At 47.8% G+C, this 20805-nt stretch overlaps 1 protein-coding gene across 1 annotated transcript in view; it reads left to right on the plus strand.

Moving 5' to 3' along the window:
• Nucleotides 1-20805, plus strand: part of RTEL1 (regulator of telomere elongation helicase 1) — a 267031-nt gene that overhangs the window by 79879 nt on the left and 166347 nt on the right. The window contains 2 exon segments of the mRNA XM_029611145.1: nt 1791-1806; nt 1808-1905. Of these exon segments, the coding sequence (XP_029467005.1) occupies nt 1791-1806; nt 1808-1905 (114 nt within the window).

Genomic DNA, 20805 nt, shown 5'->3' on the forward strand with positions numbered 1-20805 from the left:
AGTGTGTTATTGGGGCCGTGTGCAGGGGAGACTGCTCTCTTCTCACCCAGATGAATCTAGGTCCTTGAGGGGAGTAAAATGCCTTGGACCTCCCTTGCATTACCTTGTGGGATTTGAATCTGGTTCTCTCCTTGCTGGCAAGTTCAACCTTTTGTCCTCTCCAGGGTATTTCCTTGTGGTTACTGACTCTGAAGACTGTGTGTTTGATCGCTGTTTGTTCTGCAAGACGGATTTTGGAATTGCAAGGCTTATCGTGCAGAGATCCTTTTTTGGATTAATACTCCGGATAAGGTGCATATTCGGACGGTACCTGCCTTTCTTCTGAAGGTGGTTTCAGAATTTCACTTAAACCAGTCAGTTGTGCTACCATCCTTGGATAGGATATGGATGGTCAGGAGTATAGGAAATTGCGGCCATTGGACGTGCGGTGGCACATACTGTGTTTTCTGGAGATTACAAACTAATTTTGTAAATCGGATAGGCTTTTTGTTCTTCATCGGGGGGGATAAAGAAGGAGACGCAGTGGCTTGTTTGATTAAGGAAGTAATGTCAGCAGCCTATGTGGATTCCAGGAAGCCTCTTCCGAGACATGTCAGCGTGCATTCAACCTGGGCTCTGGTGGTTTCCTGGGCAGAATTGCGTTTTGCCTTCTCCGGCAGAGATCTGTAGCACGGCGACATAGTCTTTGCATACATTTGCCAGGTACTATTGACTGGATGTGGCGGCGCAGGAGGATTCTGCCTTTGCTAGGGCAGTGTTGCTTGGGCCTCCGCCAGCTTCCTGCCCTTTGGGGGTGTAGCTTTGGTACATCCCACTGGTGTGGACTGGCTTGCGTGGATGAAGAGGAAGGTGAAATTACTTCTTACCTTACTTCCTCGAAGTAAGGCGAGCCAGTCCACCTTCCTGCCTTGAGTTGGCAGACTTTCTTCTGTGTTGCTAGATCCTTGTCCAGAAAGGAATGAGGGTCCAGGATCTTTCATGCAGCTGGATGCCCACAAATTGAGTAAGTGAGCTCCGTTCTTCTAAGTTACTCTGATTATCCTAAGGGGCTATTGTTAGCGAAGCTGGGTCCAGTGTTTCCATTATTTAAAATAAAAAAAAATTAAAAGAAAAGAAGCCATAAGGTTAGATTGAATAGTGTTTGTAGGATGCGATATTATTGTTAATGTTTAGTGGTTAATGTCCACAGTTTGCTTTTGGAGAAATACTGGCTGGCTGGTGCTTGAGCAGAGCTAAATGAGGGTGACATCAGCGAGTCTTTGTTCTGTCTCCATCTGCTGGTTGGAATGCACAACCCACTGGTGTGGACTGGCTCGCCTTACTTTGAGGAAAGGAAATTATCAGGTAAGAAGTAATTTCACCTTCTCTATCAGGGAACCATATTAGAATGTGAGGATTCCATGCTGTCTGTCGGGGCAGTGTGTCGGTATGGGGGGGGGGGGGGGGGAATACCATGCTCGCTGTCTGGAAAGCGTGTCTGTATGGGGGGGGGATCCCATGCTTTTGTATGGGGGGATCCCATGCTGGCTATCGGGGAAACGGTTCTGTATGGGGGGGATCCCTTGCTGTCTGTCGAGACAGCGTGTTGGTGTTTGGGGATTCCATCTTTTTTCTCTGTCTTAAGATAAAGTGTATGTGGGATCCCCTTTTCTCTCCTTTTAAGAGGTATCCTACAGCTTTGTGTGATGATCTCATATTCTTTGTCAGGTATGTGAGGTTTTCATGACCTGTTTTCCTATAAGCAGGAGCATTTGGCTGTGAGCTTCATATATTCTCCTTTTGTCTCTTAGCCCTTTTCCTGTTTCCCTTGGAGAATCCTCATGTTATTGACAAGCACCAGATCTGGGTGGGGATTGTTCCTAAGGGTCCTGATGGTGTTCTGCTGAGCTCAGCTTATGAAAAAAGGTAATGACTTATCCTGGTATCTCCTGGTGAGTTGCATAGCGAGTCATGATATGTTCTGACCCGTAGACAATCGCAGTGCACACCTACTGATGTATGTTCAGGTGTCTGCACGGACACACCGAGGTATGTATGCAGTCCAGGCCTGCCAATCATCAGATACCAAATTATATTATGAGTTCTCAGAGGACAAGCAGGATGGCAGTCTTCACACATGGGTGGCCTCATCGGGTGGAGCCCGGCACAGAAGTCTTGTGTCAACATTTCTAGAACTTTGACTGAGCCTCTCTGAGCATGCCCAGCATGCATTATACCATGCAAGAACCTGGATTTTCCTCAGTTTCTTTTCTTAACGCAGAGCCTAATGCAGGGGTGGCAAACTCAGGTCCTCGAGGGCCACAAACAGGCCAGGTTTTCAGGATAACCACAATGAATATGCATGAGAGAGATCTGCATGCTCTGCCTCCAATGTATGCAAAACTATCTCATGCATATTCATTGTGGTTATCCTGAAAACCTGGCCTGTTTGTGGTCCTTGAGGACCGGAGTTTGCCACCCCTGGTCTAATGTGTCACGGCAATTGAGTCTCTAACTTTTTCTCACTTCTTGAAGTGTTTTCACGTTTATTTCTCTCTTTTTTTTCTCATCTCTCAGGCACAGTATCAACGGTTCTCCCTTTAGCATCTTTAGCTAGGTTTCTCAGCATTTAAGGGTAAGTTTTCTTTTGCAGTTATTTCTCCCCCCCACCCCCGGGTAGTGATGCCTTCTGTGCCCGCCGGCTGTCATAGGCCATCACTATCAAGTTCGATTGTTTGCTCTCTTTTGTTTCGAGTTGGCATGTCCATGTCTGGGTTTAAGCCATCTCCTCGGTGCTTGAGGACTATGCCGATCACGGACCCCATGACTGATGTATGCTCCACCTGGGGGCATCACATAACATCCAGGGTTGCAGCAAGTACGCCCAGATGACCCCTAAAGGGTTTAAGATCTGGCTTGATAAAATGGAGTGACTCTTTGGGTTAGAGAAGGCCAGCCCATTGGCATCGGAGACATCAGGATCAAGGAACCACACCAAGCCATCAACTTTGGTGGGATCGTCGATTCCATTGGCATCAGTGACTGCTATGCATGCTGCAGACAGGCCATCATTTGCCTCTCCCAAGTCTAAGACATTGCATTCATCGTCCTCGACCTCAGCGGGGAAGTACCAATCTGAGCACAGAGGAAGCATAGCCATTGGTCTTGCGATGCACAGTGCCAGGCACGGGGATGCACCAGTTTCAGCTGTGATGCCCCTGAAGCATCGCTGTGGTAAGACATGCCAAGCCTTCATCGATACCCAGGGTATGTGACAGTCTCTACTGGCTCCAATGCCCACCAGCGAGCCTCTTCTCTGTTCCGAAGAGGATGTGACAACACCTCCTAGGTCCCAGTCGGTCTTGGCATTGGCTCTTTTCAAGGAGGAGCTGGAGAGATGCATGCAGTTGGCCATGGAGAGAGCAGTGCAGAGCTTTGGTGTCGGGGCACTGACTGTACAGGGTCCAATACCGTCCTTCCTTGAGCCACTGTTGGAATCCCTGCATGTGCACAACGGAGAGTTACCAATGCAGCCTGTCTCTGTTCCTGGGGTGGCATTGCCACTGGCTGATCGGTGCTTGTCCACAGTTCCTCGAAGGAGAAAGCTCCTCCTGGCATCGGGGCAACACTAGATCCTGAGCCCTAATGACGTATTGAGTCTGTACCCATGCTGCTGGCCATAGGTTAAGCATAGGTCGGGTGACCTATGATGTTTTAGAGACAGTATCTAGGGTCTCTGCACCTGAGATTTGTGCCCGCAGACTCACCTGGCTGAGGGCATCCAATCTCCATCAGGAAGTGCAGGAGCAACTTGCTGATGTGCCATGCACGGGAGAGCATCTCTTTGGAGATAAGGTGAAAGACACAGTAGCTCAGATGTGGGAGCACCATGCGACACTCCCAAAAATTCTCTGCTGGCTTCCAGGACCCGTCATTTGCTAGGAGGTCTAGGTCTGGTCAAAGGAAGTCTTTCTTCCATCCAAGGAGATACTATCTTCTGCCTCCTTAACCCCCGGCAGCAGCAGCAGGCGGCACCTCACAGCTGCCCCAATCAACTCCCGGGTATGGGCTTTTGCCTGGATCATAGGGAACATAGCAGAGTCTGACGTACCAGAGGCGATGGACCTCCCGATTGGAGGGAGGCTGCGGTTCTATGTGAACCGGTGGTCCAGTGTAACCATTGATCAGTGGTTTCTGTCCATCGTCCGCAGAGGATAGAAATTAAATCTTTGAGTACCCTGCCAAATTGCCCCCCTATTCTCTATTAGGGTCCGGTAGCAGATCAGGAAGTACTCTTTGCAGAGCTCTCCTTCCTCTTAATGGCCAGAGCGGTCGAGCCTGTCCTACCAGGTCAAAGAGGGTACTTCCTGATTCCAAAGAAAACAGGACGACTCCATCCCATCCTAGATCTAAAGGCCCTGAACAGGTTTCTCAAAAGAGAAAAGTTCAGGATGGTTTCTCTGGGTACCTTGATCTCCTTTTTGCGAAAAGGGGACCGGCTATGCTCCCTCGATCTCATGGATGTTTACACCCACATTGATATTTTCCAAGGTCACAAGAAGTATCTCAGATTCGTAGTGGGAAAGCAGCACTTCCACTACTACATTCTGCCATTTAGGCTAGTGTCAATCCCATGTGTCTTTGCAAAGTGCCTAGCCCTGGTGACGGTGCATCTTCTCAGACTGAGAGTCCATGTTTTCTCTTACTGGTCAAGAGCACCTGTTGGGTAGGCGCTGAAGAGTCCATACATTTAACCATCCAGGTACTGGAGTTGCTAGGGTTTGTCATCAACTACCGCAAGTCCCATCTCAACCTTTACTGCAGTTGGAATTCATAGGAGCCCTGCTAGACCCAGCTGAGGCCAAGGGCCTTCCTGCTGTGAAAGAGGTCCCTCACCTTGACCATAGCGGAGGAGATTCGAGAGAGCCAGCAGGTCTCAGCATGGCACATGTTGAGGCAGTTGGGCCACATGGCCACTACAATACATATCACTCCCTGGCAAGGTTACATATGAGAAGAGCCCATTGGACACTAAGGTCCCAGTGGTGCCAAGCCCCTCAGGGGCTTTGGGGACTGTATCTGAGTCGCACCGTCTCTCCGGGACTCCTTGTCCTGGTGGCGGGTAGATTCTAATCTGGAGTAGTGGGGTCCTATTCCAAAATTCTGGGGTACAAATTGTCCTCACCACTGATGCATGCACCCTGGGCTGGGGAGCCCATGTAGATGGGCTCAGAACCCAAGGTCTTTGGTCTCCCAGGAAAAGATATGTCAAATCAAGCTCCTGGAGCTCTGGGCAATCCGGTACACTCTGTGGGCTTTCAGAGATCAGCAGTCCAACAAAATTGTGTTGATACAAACCGACAACCAGGTGGCTATATGGTATGTCAACAAGCAAGTGGGTACAGGCTCGTAACTCTTGAACTAGGAAGCAGTTCAGATCTGGTCATGGGCCCTCTTCCAAGGGATGCTGCTCAGGGCCATGTATCTGGCCGGAAAGGAGATTGCAATAGTGGACAGGCTGAGGCGTTCTTTCCGATCCCACGAATGATCTCTGGACCAAGGGATGGCAAATCAGATCATCCGCCTATGGAGAAGCCTGGAAGGTTCCTTGGTTCTGTTGCCTATAAATGTCACCCGCCAGATCAGTCTGCCTTCACTTGCCATTAGGGTGAGAGTCTTCTGTATGTGTATCCTCATACTCCACTGGTGTCGAAGACTTTGTTGAAGCTTTGCAAGGACAAGAGGATGCTCATAGCCCCCCATTGGTCGAGACAGGACTGGTTTCCACTCCTCCAGGAGATGTCCATCAGGGAACTGATCAGACTGGGGACTTCCCCAAATCTCACCACCAGGTATTGGGGCAGTTTGCGACATCCTAACCTCCAGGCCCTGTCGCTCACAGCCTGGATGTTGAGAGGCTAACCTAACCACTCAATCTCGAAAGATGTGTCTCTGGTCCTGGTGGCTTCTAGAAAGCCTTCCACTAGAAAGTTCTATGCACTGAAGTGGAGGAGGTTTTCACTGAGGTGTGAGCAGAAGGCTTTAGATCCGTTCTCCTGCTCCACACAAAAACTGCTTGACTTATCTTCTACACCTGTCAGAGACTGGTCTGAAGACTAACTCTGTTAGAGTTCACCTGAGTGCGATTGGCGCACATCACCAAGGTATAGAAGGTAAGCCCATCTCTGTACAGCCTATATTTGTATTATTCATAAGGGGGCTACTTCAATTGAAGCCTCCCCTAAGGCCTTCCGCTGTGTACTGGGACCTGAACATGGTGTTAGCTCAGCTGCTGAAAGCTCCCTTTGAGCATCTTTGCTCCTGTGACCTGAAGTACCTGACCTTGAAGATCATATTTTCGGTGGCAGTTCCTTCAGCATGCAGTCAGCAAATTCCATCTTTTTGTTTCTTTTGATCAGAGCAGGGTGGGGATTTCCATTGCAAAGAAGACACATTCCAGTTGGCTGGCAGACTGCATCTCCTTCTGTTATGCCCAGGCGGTACAGCATCTTGGGGGCCATGTCAAGGCTCACTCTGTTCGAGCCATGAAAGTGTTGGTGGTCCATTTGTGAGCAGTCCCCCATGGAGGAGATCTGCAAAGCTGCAAAATTGAGTTCCATCCATTCATTCACATCTTATTATTTGGATAGGGATGGCCAAAGCGATAGCAGTTTGGCCAGTCTTTCCTTCGGAACTTGTTTGAGGTGTAGAACCCAACTCTGCTCCTACATAGGCCCTGTTTTTTCTGTGCAGGTTGCCCCCTCCTTGTTACCAACAAAGCTAGTTATTGCTGTGCCCGTTGGCACTTATTTTGGTGTTTTGTTGGTCCTCTTTTATGTTGGGGGGCAACCTATAGCTAGGGATTCATCCATGTGTGAGGACTGCCATCCTGCTTGTCCTCTGAGAAAGCAGAGTTGCTTACCTGTAGCAGGTGTTCTTCGAGGACAGCAGGATGTCAGTCCTCACGAAACCCGCCCACCACCCGATGGAGTTGGGTTTCCACTTCATGGGTTCTTATTTTCATTTTTTCTTCCTCAATTCTACGTAATAAGACTGAGGGAAACCCTGCATAGATGCATGGTATAATGTGTGCTGGGCATGCTCATAGAGGCTTAGTTAAAGTTCTAGAAACGTTGACATAAGTTGTTCGTGCCTGGCTCCATCCAATGATGTCACCTATGTGTGAGGACTGACATCTGCTGTCCTCAGAGAACACCTGTTACAGGTAAGCAACTCTACTCTTTCTAGGAACAGAGGAAGACCTGCAGTATCTGAATGTAACTCGCCTTGAGCTATCAATGAGAAGGCCTCAGCTAAAGCTAAATAAAATATAAGATAAATTTACTGACAGTGAAAAATGAGCAAAACTGATACGTCTTATGTGATGGAAACAAGGGTCTAAAGAGCATTAGGAAGAAGATCTGGACTTTAGAGGATTGGCGTCTAAAGCAGAGTTTTAGGACTCCATCCAGCAGGCAGCAGACTGGAGTTCCTGTTCATACCCCAGATTAGTCCAGACAAGTGGGCTTTGCATCCCTACCAGCAGATGGAGGCAGAGAATAAAAACTTTTCAGGCACTGCTCCTTAACCGAGAGTGCCACCTGCAGGACCTCAGTATTTCTGTCTCTAGTAGATGGTAGAGGTGCAAACCTGCAGTTGGGGAAAAATATAAATAAATAGATAGTCAGGAAAAGCAGAAGATATGCTCCCTGAGATGTTAGGTTCTTTCGTGGGCATCCCTCAAGTGGAGCTGGCTGAGCGTGGGGTTAGTGATCCCTGATCTGACTCGGCCTGCAGCATTCGGAGGGTCTGAAAGCCAGGGATCCTGGTTCCCTCATCCCCTCCGAGTCCTTCTCATCCGCGTCCAATGGCCAGAAGCATTTAAGTATTTCTTTTCCTTGTACTTAGCCTATGTGGTGGATGCGTGTTATGATTTGTTCTGTACGTCCGCCAGGAACATGGTCTCTGTGGTGGTAGCTTGGAGGCTTAATTGATCAGCAAATGTGTGTCCAAGTCGCAACTGTGCAATCTTCCTTTTAAAGGGAAACTATTGTTTGGGAAAGATCTGGAATAACTGATGAAGCATTTAGGGGAATCAAACGGGGATAAGTTGCTGGAAGATAAGAGCGCCAAAAAGATTTTCCCGATCTGTCCTCGTTTCTGGGATGTGAGGAGATTTCACTCCAGCAAGAATTCCTCAGCTTCGTTAACAGAAGCAGGGCTTGGGGAGGCAGCAGTCCTTTCGAGGCTCCCGTAGATCCTCCTGGGATAACTCCAGTCAAGAGGCCAGAGGAGGAAAATCCTCACAATGAAATCGGGCTGTTCCACTCTTCTGGGGAAGCCATTGGACAGAGATTAAACCTCTTTTACGAGGAGTGGACCAGGACCACATCAGATCAATGAGTCCTGGAGGTGATAAGAGACAGCTACGCTTTAGAATTTTCTTGGCTGATCAAAAAAATCTATATGGTGTCCCATTTGCACCATCCTGTGCCAAACGAGAAGTAGTTTGGGATACGTTGCAATGGCTGCGACATTTAGATGTAATTATGCTAGTACCTCTGAAGGAACATGGCCAGGGAAGGTATTCTATTTACTTCGTGGTCCCAAAAAAGGAGGTCACCTATTGGCCTATGCTGGATCTGCAGAAGGTCAGTGCAGTACTACAAGTTCTGCATTTTCGTATGGAGACGTTGCAGACGGTGATAACAGCAGTCCACACAGGGGAGTTTCTGGCATCGATGGACTTAAAGGAGGCCTATTTGCACATCCCCATATGTCAAGAGCATCAGATTTCTACGGTTCATGGTGCTAGGGCAGCATTTTCAGTTTTGAACTCTTCCTTTCGGGTTAGCAACAGTGCCGCAGACTTTCACAAAGGTGATGTGGTGGTTGCTGCGGCACTGAGAAGGGAAGGGATTCTAGTTCACCCTTACTTGGATGACTGGTTTATCCGGGCAAAGTCAGAAGTGGAGTGTTGTTGATCTATCTAGCGGGTCATGGATATGTTACAGTCTCTGGGCTAGGAGTATACCTAGCAAAGAATCATCTAGTTCTTTCCCAATCGCTGGAGTGCCTGATGGCACGATTCGATACCCGGATTGGCAAGGTGTTCCTTACCTCTGAGAGGGTGGTGAAGTTGCAAGCCCAGGTGGTTCATCTTTTGTGGCTTGCGGTGCCCTGGGCCTGGGATTATTTGCAAGATCTGGGTTCTATGGCATCTACACTAGATTTAGTGCTCTGGGCATTTGCTCACATGCGATTGCTCCAGAAGGTGCTTTTGTCCTGTTGGACTCCATTGTCAGAGGAGTTTCACCTTCCTTTACCACTTCAACGGAGCTCCAGATACAGTCTCTCATAGTGGCTGACTTGCCGCAATTTCTACAAAGCGGTGGATCTGGAGGTTCCGGATTGGGTGGTAGTGACCACGCATGCCAGCCTCAAGGACTGGGAAGTGGTTTGTCAAGGGCAGATTGTTCAAAGGGTAAAATCAGCTGTGGGAAGTGTCTTGGTCTATCAATAGTTTGGAAACCAGGGCTGTTCGCAGGATGCTGCTTTCTTTTCTTCCGCAGGTCTAAGGCAGGACTGTGAGAGTTTTCTTGGACAATGCATAGGTGGTAGCATATATCAATCACCAGGGCAGGATGAAGAGTCACTAGGTGGCTCAGGAGACCCAGGAGCTATTTGTCTGGGTGAAGCAGTATCTAGTAGGGTTAGTGGTGTCTCATGTGACCTGTTCAACAGATCCCTAGAAATAGTGCCGAGTGATTGGAGAAGAACGATAGTGGTCCTGCTTCATAAGAGTGGGAGCAGAGAGGAGGCTGGAAACTACAGGCCGGTTAGCCTCACCTCAGTCGCTGCTGAAAGAAAGAATAGTGAACTATCTACAGTCGGAAGAATTGCTGGACCAGAGGCAGCATGGATTCACCAGGGGAAGTTCATGTCAGACAAATCTGACATTTTTGATTGGGTGACTAGGGAATTAGATAGAAGAGCGCTCAACGTCATCTACTTGGATTTCAGCAAAGCTTTTGATATGGTCCCGCACAGGAGGCTTGTGAATAAAATGAGAAGCTTAGGAGTGGGTGCCAAGATGGTGGCCTGGATTGCAAACTAGTTGATGGACAGAAGACAATGTGTGACGGTAAATGGAATTTACTCTGAAGAGAAAGTGGTGTTAAGTGGAGTGCCACAAGGATCAGTGTTGGGACCGGTCCTGTTCAATATCTTTGTGAGTGACATTGCAGACGGGATAGAAGGTAAGGTTTGTCTTTTTGCGGATGATACCAAGATCTGCAACAGAGCGGACACGCCGGAAGGAGTGGAGAGAATGAGACGTGATTTAAGGAAGCTGGAAGAGTGGTCGAAGATATGGCAGCTGAGATTCAACGCCAAGAAGTGCAGAGTCATGCATATGGGGAGTGGAAATCCGAAAGAATTATATTTGATGGGAGGTGAAGGACTAATGTGCACGGAGCAGGAGAGAGACCTTGGGGTGATAGTGTCTAACGATCTGAAGTCGGCGAAACAATGTGACAAGGAGATACCTAAAGCCAGAAGAATGCTGGGCTGCATAGAGAGAGGAATATCTAGTAAGAGAAAGGAAGTGATGATCCCCTTGTACAGGTCCTTGGTGAGGGCTCACCTGGAGTACTGTGTTCAGTTCTGGAGACCGTATCTCCAAAGGGACAGAGACAGGATGGAGGCAGTCCAGAGAAGGGCGACCAAAAAAGGTGGAGGGTCTTCATAAAATGACTTATGAGGAGAAATTAAAGAATCTAAATATGTACACCCTGGAGGAAAGGAGGAGCAGAGATGATATGATACAGACTTTCAGATACTTGAAAGGTTTTAATGATCCAAAGACAACGACAAACCTTTTACAATGGAAAGAAATCAGCAGAACTAGGGGTCATGATTTGAAGCTCCAGGGAGGAAGACTCAGAACCAATGTCAGGAAGCATTTCTTCATGGAGAGGGTGGTGGATTCCTGGAATACCCTTCCGGAGGAAGTGGTGAAGACTAAAACTGTGAAAGATTTCAAAGTGGCATGGGATAAACACTGTGGATCCATAAAGGCTAGAGCAGGGGTCGGGAACCTTTTTGGCTGTGAGAGCCATACAAGACCTACCAAATTAATTTACTACAACCCCCTACTCTCCTGACGCCCCCCAAGACCTGCCAAATTAATTTACTACAAACCCCCCACCCTTCTGACCCCCCCCCCAAGACCTGCCAAAAGTCCCTGGTGGTCTAGCGGGGGTCCAGGGCTCGCAGACAAATCTTTAATAAAAAAAAGTAAAAATCTAACAAACCCCCCCACCCTCCTGACGCCCCCCAATACCTCCAAAATTAATTTATTACAACCCCCCACCCTCCTGACCCCCCCAAGACCTGCCAAAAGTCCCTGGTGGTCCAGCGGGGGACCAGGAGCGGTCCGGGAGCGATCTCCTGGACTTGGGCTTTCGGCTGCCAGTAGTCAAAATGGCGCCGACGGCCCTTTGCCCTCACTATGTCACTGGGGTCGACCAATGGCGGCGGTAGCCCCTGTGACATAGTAAGGGCAAAAGGCCCTTTGCCCTTACTATGTCACAGGGGCTACCGCCGCCATTGGTCGACCCCAGTGACATAGTGAGGGCAAAGGGCCGTCGGCACCATTTTGACTACTGGCAGCCGAAAGCCCAAGTCCAGGAGATCGCTCCCGGACCGCTCCTGGACCCCCGCTGGACCACCAGGGACTTTTGGCAGGTCTTGGGGGGGTCAGGAGGGTGGGGGGTTGTAATTAATTTTGGAGGTATTGGGGGGCGTCAGGAGGGTGGGGGGTTTTGTTAGATTTTTACTTTTTTTATTAAAGATTTGTCTGCGAGCCAGATGCAGCCATCAAAAGAGTCACATCTGGCTCGCGAGCCATTGGTTCCCGACCCCTGGGCTAGATGATGGGAATTTATCTATTTATTTATTTATTTTTTAATTTTTTTTTTTATATACGGACATTCGATCTGAGATATCACATCAGTTTACATTCAGATACTGTAAGTATTTCTCTATCCCCAGAGGGCTTACAATCAAACAGGCCAATACAGTAAAGCGCGGCCACGGTTACCCTGTTTTTAACCCGCTTTGGACGCAAATTTTGGACGCGTATGGCTAACTCGCGATTCAGTGTCCGGTTTTACGCGTAGTTACCGCTTACTGAAACGGACGCGTATCCGTCTCCGCCCGCCGAATGTATATGATATGTTAATGATCCATTTAGCTATTCCCTCCGATACAGTAACGTGTGCCCAGATTATCGCCTTTTTAACCAGCTATTTTGCCGCGACTTTAACCTGCAAATTTTCCGCCTACCCTGACCCTGGCGTTAGTGTGGTGTTCAGTCAGTTTCCCACTGCCTTGAGCTGTATCTTCGCCTCCTCTGGATCTCCCTCCTTCAACTTTCTCTGCACAAAAGTCATTTAAAACATGTTCCTTTCACTCTAGGGCCGGGCCGCTGGGAAGGCCCGATCTGGGCCCGCTTTCCCTACCACCGCAGGTATAGAATCAGAGTTCTAATTCATATAATGCCAGGAGAGGGGAGCTGGAGACCCCGAAAACCTTCCCTTCTTCTCCTCCCCGAGCGTGGCGGAGCAGTTTAGCAGGCCGTCCGTTCATGGCCGTCCGTTCATCGGCCGTCTGTTCATGGCCGTTCATCGGCCTTCCGTGGCCGTCCGTTCATGGCTTTGCCACTGCCTTGAGCGCCAGGGCTTGGGCGTCCAGCCGGGCGCTCAAGGCAGCGGGAGGTCGCAGCGTCGGCGCTCAAGGCAGCGGGAGATCGCGGCGTCCATTCAGGGCCTTCCCGCAGCCTTGAGTGCCCGGCTGGGTGCCCAAGCCACGGCTTGGGCGTCCAGCCGGGCGCTCAAGCAGCGGCAAGGCCATGAACGGATGGCCACGGAAGGCCGATGAACGGCAATGAACAGACGGCCGATGAACGGACGGCCATGAACGGACTCCCTGTTAAACTGCTCCTCCACGCTCTGGGAGGAGAAGGGGGGAAGGCTTTCGGGGTCTCCAGCTCTCCCTCTCCTCTCCGTTCATGGCCGTCCGTTCATCGGCCGTCTGTTCATGGCTGTCCATTCATGGCCTTGCCGCTGCCTTGAGGGCTCGGCTGGATGCCCAAGCCATGGCTTGGGCGTCCAGCCGGGCCCTCAAGGCAGTGGGAGGTCGCGGCATCGGCGCTCAAGGCAGTGGGAGGTTGCGGCGTCCGAGGAGCCAGCAGGGTGGCATTTCCATGGCCATGTGTGGCGGTGGGCGTGGGCCACGGAGGTCTTGGGGCTTCCAAAAGGAGGGCGTCCAATGGGGAGGGAATCACTGCCTGGGAGGCACTCGGGTCACGCTAACCTTTGGGATCTGGGATCTCCTTCTCCCGTCCTCCCCGCCTGGAGATGGCTCCCGACCTGCGAGAGACTGAAGGCAGAGCCCGAGCTCGTAAGTAGAGTCAGTCAGTCTCTCTCTCACTCTCACTCTCTCTCTCTCTCTCTCTCTCACACACATGAGGAAGAGTTAACAAATAAGAACTAATGGGTGCTCAAGGCAGTGGGGTCTGTAGAAAAGAACTTACCTGGTGGAATGACATTTGAAATGACAGGTACCAGTGCACCCAGGATACTGTATAGGCGCTGTATACCGCTCTATACAGTAAAATGGATTGCGCACACCTACTGCTTCATGGACGCCGCTTGCATTTGCGTCTCATTTGAATACTGTATCGAGCGGTATGTGAACCAAATTGTGCGCCCTGCCCAGCCACACACTTTCTTACGCGTCCTTACTGTATCGGCCTGTAAGTTTTGTACCTGAGGCAATGGAGGGTAAAGTGACTTGCCCAAGGTCACAAGGAGCGACAGCGGAACTCGAACCCTGGTCTCCTGGTTCATAGCCCCCCCTGCTCTAACCACTAGGCTATTCCTAGAGTAGCGCCATGGGGGTGGCTTGCTGGAATGTTAACTACTACCTGGTGATTACTACCCTTACTCAAAAAAATCCCTTGCATGGTTAATGCAACCCCAACATTGCTCTCTGCTTCAACAACAGGGGGAAATGTGGAAAAGAGGATTTGCATTCAGATAACAACCAAAAAGGACTGAACTTCACAATCTGGGTAAACAAATAAGCGTGGGAGTAGCTTGCTTATTATGGCGGTTACTACCCTAAACCAATTAAGCCTGATACATCACTTTGAAAGCATATACAGTGTTGCTATCTGCTTCAACGGTAGGGGAAAGTGAGGAAAACAGGATTTACATTCAGACATCATCCAACAAGGCATCGATCTGTACAATCTGGGTAAACAAGCATAGGGTTAACTTGCTTGATGCGGAGGTTACAACCCTTAACCATAAGCCTGGAACAGCTGTCTACAATCCATCAATAGTCTGCTTTCCAGCCTGAACCTAATCCTTAATTCAAATAAGACTGAAATCCTCATCATCTCTCCAGACGATAACCACGCTCTCCTCAACTCCCAAAGCGCATCACAATTCGCAAATTCATTCATCAACCACTCCTCCTCTGTCAGAGACTTAGGGGTTAGGCTTGACAACCTATTCAACCTAAAATCGTTCGTCCTCAATACAACTAAAGAATGTTTCTTTAAACTGCAAGTTCTCAAAAATCTGAAACCTCTCCTACATTTCAGCGACTTCCGCTTAGTAGTTCAGTCTATCATCCTTACAAAGTTAGACTACTGTAATTCTCTTCTCCTTGGCCTCCCTGCGATAACCATCAAACCTCTACAGATGGTCCAGAATGCTGCGGCTAGGATACTTACCAACTCAAACAAAAGAGCCCACATCACACCCATCCTGCACAGCCTTCACTGGCTTCCAATAAAATCCAGGATCACCTTCAAAGCCTTAATGATGATTCACAAGGACATTCACGGCATAGCCCATCTCAAACTAAGCTCCCAACTCCGCCCGCACACATCTGATAGACCAATCAGAAACGCTTATAAAGGATCTCTAAATGCACCACCGGTCAAAACCACATTAAGAAAACGCGCAATTTCTACAGCCGGGCCCACCCTCTGGAACTCTCTGCCACCGGAGCTCCGCCAAGAACCATGTCATCAAACATTTAAGAAACACCTCAAAACATGGCTTTTCAGACAAGCTTTCCCGGAGTCCCAAGAACACGCTGACACTGGTCAAAGGACATAACATGACAAAGGACACTGGTCAAAAGACTTAACAGGACTTTATGGGGATCCTTGAGCATCCTCAACCACCTCAGCATGTTCCACTCCCTCCCCTCCTCCTCCTCTTCTTGCCCTCCATCCATTAGCCTCCTCGTCCTTTCCCTCTCTCTATTCATGGCTACCCGTTCCCTGGTCCCCCTTACACACCTGATGTCATCCTCTACCAAGATAACCCCTACTATCTCACTTTATGAGCTTCCTCCCAACCATTATACCCAATAGCCAATGCAAATGTTTTGATATCCTGGCTTTGTTCTTACATCCTTTAGGGCCCCCGTCTATGCCCTATACGGATGGTACTCAGGTTCATAGCGATAGTCTATTAGACGCCCTGTTTTAATGTAATGCCTGTTTACTAATGTTTTGCTGTTCTATTTATTTTTATTTTATAACATGCCTTGTTGTAATGTAACGCCTTAGCCGCGATGGTTCTGTTATAATGGAAACCGATTTGATTTGATATTTTTTATCAAGAATGTCGGTATAAAAAAGAATTTTTTAAATAAATAAAAAAATAAGCCTTATGCTCACCTTTGATGCAACTCCAACATTACTCTCTGCATCAATGACAGGGGATGGCAAGAAATTTGAATCAAACAGTTACCAACAAGAGCCCTGAAGTTGGTGGTTGGTGAAACAGATAAGTATGGGAAAAGAAGTGTGGAAGCTTGCTGGGCAGAGTAGATGAGCCGATTGGTCTTTTTCTGCCATCATTTCTATGTTTCTATGTGGCCAGAGTGGACACTGTGCAGTCAGATTATTACAGTAGGCAGCAGTTGGACCCGGGAGAATGGGAGTTGTTCTCAGAGGCCTTGGACCTCATTTGAGCCAGGTGGGGCAGCCCCCAGCTGGATCTGATGGCGTCGCGAGGCATGCCAAGGCAGTGTGATTTTTCAATCGCAGGCGAGAGGTCGGAATCGAGGGAATTGATACTCTGGATCTCCCTTGGCCAACAGAGATCCTGTTACACGTGTTTCCTCCATGACCTCTCATAAGTCACATGCTGCGGCGCATAGAGAACCACCCAAGAAGGTTTGTTATAGTATTGCCGGAGTGACTGTGCCCGCCTGTGGTTTGCAGATCTGGTTCATCTCGTGATAGATAGTCCCATTTGATTGGCTCATCTACAGGGGTTACTTCGGCAAGGACCTATCATCTTAGATCGGGCAGATCGTTTTTGTCTCGGGACTTAGCTTTTGAGAGGAGACAGCTTGGGGTACTTGGAGCCATTTATTGTTACCTTACTACTGGCTAGGAGGAAATCCACTTCTCTTGCCTGTGTCTGAGTGTGGAGAGTTTTTGAGTCCTGGTATTTGGAGGAAGTTCTAGAGCCTTTACGGGTGGACATTCCTCAGATCTTAGCATTCTTGCAGCATGACTTAGCGAAGGGACTGGCCTACAATTCTCTGAGTTTAGGTGGCAGCCTTAACATGTCTTCCCTGTACGTACCTGGATCAGTCCAGACAGTGGGTTATGTCCCCAATCCAGCAGATGGAGTCAGCACAAGCTTTGAGGGGGCGTATCCATATATCCTACTACCCCCTCTGCAGGAGGTAAGTTACAGGGAGGGCCGTTGGTTTCTCAAGATTTTGTCCATTTTCTGAAGGGGGCGAAACATTTACATCTGCCAGTTCTTAGGATGCATCTGTCATGGAGCCATAATTTGGTTCTTTGCGTGCTTTGTGGACCTCCTTTTGAGCCATTGCGACAGGTGTCTTTAAAGGACCTCACCTTGATGTCTGTCTTCCTGGTGGTGATTTGTTCAGTCAGGAAAATTTTGAAGCTGCAAGCTTTGTCATGTAGAGAGCCTTTTCTACAGATTACGGACAATGGGATTTCATTGCTTACAGTTCCTTCCTTTTTATTGAAGGTGGTCTCATTTCATCACAACCAGTCGGTGGAGTTTCCGGCATTTCCGCATTTGTCGGAGGCACCGCACTTATTGGATGTTCATTGGCCTCTATGGCAGTACTGTAAGATCACTAACAATTTTCGGTGTTCAGATCATCTATTTCTCTTGTTCAGTGCAGCAAAGAAAGGAAGTAAGACATCTAAGACCACGATTGCTCGTTGGTCGAAGGAAAACATTTTTTCAGCCTCTCTTTGTAAAGGTCGGGCGGTCCCAGAGGGTTGCGCGCACACTCTTCTAGGGTACAGGCAGCCTTCTGGGCGGAGTGTCAGCTGGTGTTGCTGCAGGGAATCTGTAGGGCAGCAACATGGTCTTCACCTCACACTTTTAATAAACATTACCAGTTGGATGTTTGGGCGCCTGAGGAGGCTGTATTTGGGGAGAGTGTGTTACGAGCGGGTCTTTTGTGTTCCTACCCACTATAGGGGAGCTTGGGTACATCCCACTTGTCTGTATTGATCTGGGGTATGAACAGGAAATTAAAATTGGTTGTTAACTGCTAATTTTTGTTCCTTGAATACCACAGATCAGTTCAGAAGCTTGTCCCCTTGGTTTTGAAAGACCGTTATTGCTTCAGTATGTGTATATAGAAGAACTTGCTATGTGTATATAAGTTGGAACTAAAGGCTGAAAGTATTCAGTCCTTTTATTAGATGTGAGAGCTCCCAGGTCAAGGGGTTCCAATCTTTTGTTCTCTAATCACCTTGGAGGGGAGAGTTGAGTTGAGTTTTGGGAATTTTAACTCTATTTTGGCTTGGGTACTGGTCAATACTGAGGGACTACAGGTGTCCTCTTGGTTATGTAGCAGTGCCTGAAATGTTTTTATTCTCTGTCTCCATCTGCTGGTAGGGATGCAAACCCCTACTTGTCTGGGCTGATCTGTGGTATTCCAAAAATGAAAATTAGCAGGTAAGAACCAATTTTCCTTTCCCGTTGTGAATCTGCAAGAGATTCAAGAGAGAAGACTCCTTCTTTCAAACTAGCGCGACTGCTGACGCAAATGTCAGAAGCATCAGGAGCTGCCATTGATCTATTGGTGGCAGCAGAGACCTCTCGGGAACTAGGGGATTGCCCACCTCCATTATCTCCTGCAATACAGGGCCCTGAGGAAGGGCAAAAAGATTCTGAGGCAGTTTAGGACCTCTGGGGGTGGACTCTGAAGATTCCTTTGCCTTTTCTTCTGAGTTTGTTCTGCTGTTCAAGAACAAAAGATATGCCATACTGGGTCAGACCAAGGATCCATTAAGCCTAGAATCCTGTTTTCAATAATGGCCAGTCGAAGATACAAGTACCTGGCAAGTATCCAAATATTAAATAGATCCTATGCTACTAATGCCAGTAATAACAATGGCTGTTCCCTAAATCAGCTTGATTACTAGCTGTTTATGGACTTCTCCTCCAAGAACTTATCCAAACCTTTTTTGAACCCAGCTATACTAACTGCCCTAACCACATCCTCTGGCAACAAATTCAGAGCTTAATTGTGCGTTGAGTGAAAAAGAATGTTCTCCGATTCATGGAGTGCCCCCTAGTCCTTGTATTAGCCAAAAGAATAAATAACTGTTTCACATTTGCTCATTCAAGCCCTTTCATGATTTTGTAAACTTTCATCATATCCCCCCCCCCCCCTCCTCCTCAGTTGTCTCTTCTCCAAGCTGAACAGCCTTAACCTCTTTAGTCTTTCCTCATTGGGGAGTTGTTCCATTCCCCTTATCATTTTGGTCTCCCTTCTCTGTACTTCATCCAGTGCAACTATATCTTATTTGAGATGTGATGACCAGAATTGCACACAGTATTCAAGGTGCGGTCTAACCATTGAGCAATACAGAGGCATTATGATGACATCCTTCATTTTACCATTCCCTTCCCAATAATTTCGAACATTGTTTGCTTTTTTGACCGCCACAGCACACTAAGCTGAAGATTTCAATGTAATATCAACTATGACGCCCTGATCTTTTTCCTGGGTGGTAACTCCTAAAATGGAACCTTACCGTGTAGCTACAGCATGGGTTATTTTTTCCTATATATGTCACCTTGCACTTGTCCATATTAAATTTAATCTGCGATATGGATGCCCAATCTTTCAACTTTATATGGTCCTCCTGCAATTTATCACATAAGAACATAAGAAATTGCCATGCTGGGTCAGACCAAGAGTCCAACAAGCCCAGCATCCTGTTTTCAACAGAGGCCAAACCAGGCCACAAGAACCTGGCAATTATCCAAACACTAAGAAGATCCCATGCAACTGATGCAATTAATATTTCCTATAACTCCTATTTCTCCTATTTCTGTACATATTGTATATACTTGCAAATCTTGTTTATAACATTTAATACAATTCCCCATATTTCCCCCCCTAAATTATTTTCTTGTTAACATGTTACTTTTATTATATGTAAAGTTATTATTATTTTCTTGTTAACACGCTACTATTGTTCGATGTAAAGTTACCTCTGCTACCTCTGTTCGATGTAAAGCGCTACTCCAGGCGCCGTTTTGTGTTACAATGTGAACCGATATGATATCATTGATGAATGTCGGTATATAAAAATCTCAAATAAATAAATAAATAATAGCAGTGGCTATTCCCTAAGTAAACTTGATTAGTAGCCGTTAATGGACTTCTCCTCCAAGAACTTATCCAAACCTTTTTTGAACCCAGCTACACTAACTGCATTAACCACATCCTCTGACAACAAATTCCAAAAACCGCTTGTGATTTAACTATTCTAATACTTTTGTGTCAGCATAGTTAAATCTAGTCAGAAATAGCAGCAGGCCTTAAGAGGTCTAGGTCCGAGGTATACCTCATTAGGCGATTCACGACCTAGGAAGAGACCCAAAGTCTCGAAGAAGAAAGGATCTGCGAATATCCTGAGGGTCTTGGTGCTGACGGTTTGACCACATAGTCCTAGGGAGGACTCTGAGGAATTGGAGGATTATGTTGTGCCGGCAGACAACTCTCCTGGCATGGGTTCCAATCATGATTTTCGGATCTGGAAGATGTTCCAGAAGAAGTGCCTGTAATCAAAGGGTATGACCCTAAGGTGATGTCTCTTCTGTGAGGAGGAGCTGTGGCTTTTGATTCTGCAGCTTCTTAAGGAGCTAGGGATCAAGGTCCTGCAGGAGGAGTCTGTGGACCTGGTCATGGAAGGATTGAGGAGCCTGGCAAAGGCTCTAACCTACCATTCTCTTCTGCCGAGTAGCAGCTATACTCTTATTGGTCTCATATGCAATGTCTACAGTGTGGTTTCTTTCCTGCAGAACTTTTATCCTACTCGACTCTTTGTCATCTTAACATATGGTGCCATCCTGCCTGTCGTGTGGATATAACATATACCCTGGCCCTGCGCTGGCTTTGAGTGTCCCTGAGGAGTTACAAACCAGGGAAGCCAGGGGTCAAATCCCACTGCTGCTCTTTGTGACCTTGTGACTTGCCTCAGGTACAAATTTACAGGGTCATTCATCAAACCGTGTTAGGGCCTCATGGCACAATAAAAGGGAGTCTAATGTGCGATAAACAAGCAATCTTTGAGTATGCAAAAGCTAGAAAATTATGCAAATGAGGGATTCTTACTGCACTTCATGGAAAAATAACACTGGAAATAGTTTATATCGTGCCATAGCGGCTGTCATCATGCGTATTATCGCGAGTGATAAAACAAGGGCTTTCCTA

This window comes from Rhinatrema bivittatum, chromosome 8 (genome assembly GCF_901001135.1).
Source record: "Rhinatrema bivittatum chromosome 8, aRhiBiv1.1, whole genome shotgun sequence".
NCBI classification, from domain to species: Eukaryota; Metazoa; Chordata; class Amphibia; order Gymnophiona; family Rhinatrematidae; genus Rhinatrema; species Rhinatrema bivittatum.